Source organism: Haliaeetus leucocephalus, unplaced genomic scaffold (genome assembly GCF_000737465.1).
Source record: "Haliaeetus leucocephalus isolate CR32 unplaced genomic scaffold, Haliaeetus_leucocephalus-4.0 Scaffold378, whole genome shotgun sequence".
Taxonomy (NCBI): domain Eukaryota; kingdom Metazoa; phylum Chordata; class Aves; order Accipitriformes; family Accipitridae; genus Haliaeetus; species Haliaeetus leucocephalus.
The window spans coordinates 2,429-9,090 of NW_010972814.1; the positions used below are offsets into that span (position 1 = coordinate 2,429).

Below are 6,662 nucleotides of genomic sequence, written 5' to 3' on the forward strand. Positions count from 1 at the left end.
CTGGTCTCCTTTCCCAGCCTAAGCAGAGCCTCTGCCCTCCAACTCCTGAGGTCTGAGGCATGCATTGCCCCTGCAGCAGCCAGAGCCCAGAAAAGGACAAATCCCTCTGTCTATCTTTGTGTGTCCCTCCTCCCTTGGCAGGAGATTGTGGCCTTCCACTGTCATCCGCTCCTGCCTGTGCTGCCCTGGTTCTCACTGTTGGATTTGCTGAGTCAGTGTGGAAGGTGGGGGTCGGGGTGGCAGGTTCCTCTCCTGTTCAGAAGCCGACCCTTTGGGTCCTGCTTTGCAGACGTGTCTATGGTAGCAAAGTGCCCAAGTCTCCGGGCAGCTTCAGGACATTCAGCTATTTCCTTGGGGTGTCCTGCTGCGCTGCAGGGTGCCCTCCAGAAGGGCACAGCTCTCCCATAGTATCCCATAATGCTAGGATCCCCATGGAGAAGACACCTCGGTGCTAAGGCTGTGGAAATGCTGCTGGGCAGCTGTATGTGGGCAGCTGCAATGGTCCCTCTGTGTCCCAGTCTGAGAGGGGAGAGATGAGGTCCTCCTCAAGTACCCTGAGAAAAGCCAAGGAGTCTGGCATCTGCTCTTTGAACCTGGGTTCCTCTGCTCTCAGCAGCATCCAGTTTCTTTTTAGGGGAACACCTGAGTGGGACCCTCCTCCAGCTCCAGGCTGCCAGCACAGGGCAGCTGAGACCCGGACTGATAGGCAGAGCAGCTCTCCTCACTCTGCACTAGGGGACTGTCCCTTTGCCTCTCAGGATCCACAAGATTTCACTCGGAGTGCATTAGAAATGTCAGGGATTTCAGTCATCCAAAGCCACTCCTAAATGTGGCAAGTGCAACTAGAACGAAATGAACAAAACAGAATCCCCTCAGCTCTGTTCTGCAGTTGGGCAATTTGAGAACTGCAATGCTGAAAAGCTCTTTGATACATCATGAGTGCATTCAGTTTGAGATCAGCCTGTGTTCCTAGTTCCCTCTCACTGCAGAGAAAGAAGGGCTGCTCAAGAGCCCACTACAGAGTCCCTGCTCCCCATTGCCCCCTCAGCCAGCAAAACCCGGAGCTCAAGTAAGGGAGCTGCAGAGAATTCTTCCTAAAATGAGGGAGTCTGAATGTGGGGTTGCAATGAGACATGCAATATGTTTTGCTCAGAGAAGTCTGGCCTAACTCACTAGTGCATTTTGCTCCTCAACAGGTAACAATGTGCGGAGGAAGCAAATGTCCAACCACAGCTCCATCACTGAGTTCCTCCTCCTGGCATTTGCAGACACACGGGAGCTGCAGCTCTTGCACTTCTGGCTCTTCCTGGGCATCTACCTGGCTGCCCTCCTGGCCAACGGCCTCATCATCACCACCATAGCCTGTGACCACCGCCTCCACACACCCATGTACTTCTTCCTCCTCAACCTCTCCCTCCTTGACCTGGGCTCCATCTCCACCACTGTCCCCAAAGCCATGGCCAACTCCCTCTGGGACACCAGGGCCATTTCCTTCTTGGGATGTGCTGCCCAGGTCTTCTTTGTATTCTTCTTGTTTGGTGCAGAGTACTCTCTCCTCACTGTCATGGCCTATGACCGCTACGTTGCCATCTGCAAACCCCTGCACTACGGGACCCTCCTGGGCAGCAGAGCTTGTGTCCACATGGCAGCAGCTGCCTGGGGCAGTGGGTTTCTCAGTGCTGTGCTGCACACTGCCAATACATTTTCACTACCCCTCTGCCAAGGCAATGCTGTGGACCAGTTCTTCTGTGAAATCCCCCAGATCCTCAAGCTCGCCTGCTCAGATGCCTACCTCAGGGAAGTTGGGGTACTTGTATTTGCTGTCTGTTTAGCTGTTGGATGTTTTGTTTTCATTGTGCTGTCCTATGTGCAGATCTTCAGGGCTGTGCTGAGGATCCCCTCTGAGCAGGGAAGGCACAAAGCCTTTTCCACCAGCGTCCCTCACCTCGTCGTGGTCTCCTTGTTTGTAAGCACTGCCACGTTTGCCTACCTGAAGCCCCCCTCCATCTCCTCCCCATCCCTGGATCTGGTGGTGGCAGTTCTGTACTCAGTGGTGCCTCCAGCAGTGAATCCCTTCCTCTACAGCATTAGGAACCAGGATCTCCAAGATGCACTGAAGAAGCTGATTCAATCAGTAATCTTTCAGAAGCAATAAGCTGCCTGTGTCTCTTCACAAGTGATTTCCAATGTATCTGGGGAACCTCCTGTGCTTTGGGTATTTTATCTGTGATAATCATAGTTGCCCAGTGATGTCTGCATCTGCTCCACTTGCCCAGAGGCAGGAATCCAGCCTGTCTGACCCAGAAGTCTTTGCACATGTGTCTGGCACGATGGCACAGCTGGCCTCCCCTGTCACGTCTCTGTAACAAAAGGGGATTTTCTTAGTTCTGGTGTCTGGAGCTTGGTCTCTTCTTCCAAAAGCTGAGGTCAGGAACAGGCTGAAGAAATTGCCCCCCTACAAGTCTGTGCTGCTGTGCTGGGGTTCTCTGTGGGCAGAGGGGAGATGGGCATAGGGTGATGATTTAGAGAGTGAGACTGGAGTGAGCTTTCACTGGTGGCCTTGCTAATTGGCCACTTCCAGCACTGGCAACTCAGCACAGGTTTATGGGTGAGTTTTGGTGCACAGCCATTTCCCTCCTCCTGTTGGGCTCACTGCCTGCACTGGGGGAATGGCCAGCCCTGCTCAGCCTCTCTCCTTCTGCAGACCGTGACAGACCCCCGAGCACAGTTGTTGGCAAAACCCCACATGGGATGTGGATAGGGCTGGAGAGGTTCCAGGACCTGGAAGAGGCTATCTCAAGGAAGAGGAACAGAAGGGGGACAGGGCACAAAGGGATATCATGGGGCTCATGCAAGAGAAACTGTTCCTCACACCGAATACACCCTTTGCCATGCTGTGCCTGCACAGTGGGGCTGTGGGAGCACGTGTGAGGCAGCGGGGCTGGCCCAACACAGGACAGGACACTGACAGGGGCCACGGAGCAGCTGCCAGGGGATGACCACCTGGAGTTGGCGGCTGCAAGAAAAGTCAAGAGCAAAGGCAAGAGCTTCAGTTGCTGTGTTAGAGATCAAGGCTGGGCAAGGAAAATGCAGGGCTGCTTCTGAAAGAGCATGGTGATCTAATAAACAGCAGGCACTAATGGGCCTGAGGGACTCAATACCGCCTTTGCCTGAGTCTTTACTGAAAAGGTCTCCCAGGCCTCTCTGCTCAGGGAAGGGGGTTCAAGGAGGAGGAGAGCACGTATTGGCAGGAACCTCATTGTTATATACCGACAGAGCCAATTTTTATATTTATTGAGAATAGCAAGCAAGCAGCGCTGGGCGGCCGGGGAGTCCACGCTCTACCAATGGCTCGCAACTTTATGTTATAGTTACATTTCTTATATAGAGTTCATGCACCCCTTTCTTGTAAGTCTCTGCCTTGTCCTGCTTCCTCTTTCTTCACTCGTGCAGGTTTGTTACTAGGCAGATTCGGTCCATCTTCTCAAGGATGAGTGTCTTTTGATGTAGAATGTCTTTTGATGTGGAGAAGTACAGTCTTGGCAGAATTAATCCCCTTATCTGGTAAATTGTAGCTGTTGTCTTTTCCCTCCTTATCTAGTAAGTTATAGCTGTTGTTCTTTACCCTCCTTAGCTAGTAAGTTATAGCCATTGCCCTTTTCCCGTGACCTTTACGCACTATTGAAGCAAGCCTTGTTATTTACACAAGGCATCTGCTAAATTTCAATATGTCTCTTCCCCCTTCCCGATTGGTATGTAAGCCTTATTGTCTTCTTTTAATTCAACACGAATTACACAATGTCAGGGAACAATTTGGTTCCCTGTCGATTCCACTCATGAAATCCCACAAGGACAAATGGCAGTTTCTGCCCCTGCAGGAGACTCACCCTGGCAATGGCACAGGCTGCGGATGCCTGTCTGGGAGCAGCCCTGTGGGAAAGGTCTTGGTGGGCAGGGAGCTGGACAGGAGGCAGCCGTCTACCCTGGCAGCAAGGGAAGCCACCAGCATCCTGGGCTGTATGACCAGGAGCACAACCAGGAGGTCAAGGGAAAGGAATTCTCTGGAATACTCCATCCAGCTTTCAGATCCCCAGTTCAGGAATGATACTGGCAAGCTGGGGTGGGTTTAGCAAAGGGCCCTCAGGACAGCCAGGGGCTGGAGCGCTTTGCCTGTGAGGAGAAGCTGAGGGATCTGAGGCTAATTTGGCCCAAGATCCCCTCCTGACAGTGAGGTACGGATCAATCCAAGCAAGATTCAATTACTTTAACCTGCAGTGCTGTCCAAAAGGGCCTTGCACAGACATGGAAGAGGCTGAGGATCTCATGGCCTCACTTCCTTACTCCTTTCCTGGTAAGATCTTCCCCCAAGTCTCCCTGGTCCTTGAGACTCCTAGCAACCTCTGTGGTAGCAAAGCTTCACCCATGGGAGAGCAAGATGCAGCTGGGGAACACTAGTGCCAGTTGGACACAGGCAAGTGCATGGGTCCAGAGGGGATGCACCCAAGGGTGCTGGGGAAAATGGCTGGTGTCATTGCAAGGCTGCTGTCCTTTGTCTTTGAAATGTCACGGCAACTGCAGGGAACATAATGATCATTGTTAGAAAGTCCAGCCGGTGGCCAGTTTCTAGAGGTATCCCTCAGAGAGAAGTGCTTGGGGTAATGTTGTCTGACATCTTAAGTGATGGCCTGGACAATAGGACAGAGTTCACTCTCAGCATGTTTGTGGATGAGACATAACTGAGGGGAGCCCTTCATTGAGTAGGGTCAGGGAGGGGAACTAGGTGATGCCCAGAAATATCTCCCACATTTAATTACTCAATAAATGTTTACCTGGAGTTCTCTGGAGTTCTCTGTAAAGACAAAATAAGGAGAGGCTGAAGAAGAGATGGGAAATACGTCAATATAGATATAGTATTTTTTCAGAACAAAATTTTTCCACTCAGCAGTGGTAGTAAAAGCATTTTGATGAACAACTCCATCTTAATATGTTGGCAGATGGAAATTACTGTAGTGGACTCATGTGGTCCTTCCAAATGAAAAAATAAAAAGAAAAAAATAATTATAAGAACTAAGCCAAAATATCTGACACTCTGAAAATGAAGATTGGTTTCAGTTCTTGCCTAGAATAACGTTTCAGTAGGTTTCAGCTCAAGACTGAAAGACCTACGTTCAGGTCTGGATTCATTTGTCCACGTACAGAGACTGTTGCTGTCTGAGCTGCCCCAGGGTTACAGATGTACCTATAAGGTACTTGGAAATGTGACCCAGGGCGCCCTTCTGGAGCATTTAGCTGGTCACCAGGAAATCTCCAGGCTTCTTGGTGGAGACAATCTCTCCATTTATTCCAAAGGGAAGTCTAGACAACTCCATTAGATGTAGACATCTGCGCTTAGGTTTCTTTTGTTGGGTAAGGGCAATCTTGTCCTTTTCTTCACCTAAAAGACAGGGACAATTCATGTGCCCCGGAGGGAATGTGAAGGGAGTGTGTCTTGCTGATTTAGGGAGTCCTTCCAGAAGCACTGGTAACACAAAGATGCTGGCCACGCAGAAACAGAGCGTTTCACTGAAGATGGCCATCCATCTTCTCTGTAACAGTTGAGAGAGCTGAATACCTCAGAGTGTGACTGGCTGTGTGAAAGGGTGAGCAGTGGCAAGGACAGTCCTGGGCAGGGAGTGTGTTAGGGCACTGAACTCCATGTGAGACACAAACCTATTGTATTTAATGTTATAGGCCTGATTCTGATAGAAAGGTGCAGAAAATGTCAAAAAATAACATGAAGCAACAAAGAAATTAAGGAAACAATTTAAAGGGAAGGAAATGTTTTACTTGTGTGGCAGGGTGACCCTGGCTGGATGCCAGGTGCCCCCCAAGCTGCTCTATCCCTCCCCCTCCTCAGCTGAATGGAGAGAGAAAAATATGACAAGAAGCTCGTGAGTCAAGAAAAGGAGAGGGAGATCGCTCAGCAATTACCTTCACAGGCAAAACAAGCTTGACTGGAGGAAATCAGTTTAATTTATTACCAATCAAATCAGAGTAGGGTAACAAGGAATAAAACCAAATCTTAAAACACCTTCCCCCCACCCCTCTCTTCCCGGGCTCAAATTCACTCCCAAATTCTTCACCTCCTCCCTCCAAACATCACAGGGGGATGGAGAATGGGGGTTGCGGTCAGTTCATCACACGTTGTCTCTGCCGCTCCTTCCTCCTCACACTCTTCCTCTGCTCCAGCGTGGAGTCCCTCCCACAGGAGACAGTTCTCCATGAACTTCTCCATCATGGGTCTTTTCCAGAAGGTGCAGTCCTTCAGGAACAGGACGCTCCAATGTGGCTGTAGCACGGGGTCATAAGTCCTCCTAGCAAATGTGCTCCAGTGTGGCCTCCTCTCCCCACAGGACCTGCCAGGAGCCTGCTCCTGTGCAGGCTTCCCACGGGGGTTGCAGCCTTCTTTGGGTACATCCTGCTGCTCCTGCGTGGGGTCCTCCATGGGCTGCAGGTGGATATCTGCTCCACCGTTAACCTCCATGGGCTGCAGGGGGAAAACCTGGCATTCCTCAGGGGTCAGTTTTGGGAATGGCACTGTTTAACATCTTCATCAGTGACATAGACAGTGGGACCAAGGGCACCCTTAGCAAGTTTGCCAATGACACCAAGCTGTGTGGTGC

General features: G+C 50.8%; 2 protein-coding genes across 2 annotated transcripts in view; one reads left to right on the forward strand and one right to left on the reverse strand.

The window, feature by feature from the left end:
- The first annotated feature begins 1,219 nt into the window (after positions 1-1,219).
- On the forward strand, positions 1,220-2,155 carry LOC104835375 (olfactory receptor 14J1-like). The gene has a single exon (XM_010573324.1). It carries the CDS (start codon positions 1,220-1,222, stop codon positions 2,153-2,155), a length of 936 nt encoding a protein of 311 aa, XP_010571626.1.
- A 3,130-nt stretch (positions 2,156-5,285) lies between these two features.
- Positions 5,286-6,662, reverse strand: part of LOC104835376 (antigen WC1.1-like) — a gene marked incomplete at its 5' end in the record, with an annotated part of 16,793 nt that continues 15,416 nt past the window's right edge. Inside the window, one exon of the mRNA XM_010573325.1 lies at positions 5,286-5,434. Coding sequence (XP_010571627.1) covers positions 5,286-5,434 — 149 coding nt within the window. The remainder of the gene's footprint in view (positions 5,435-6,662) is intronic.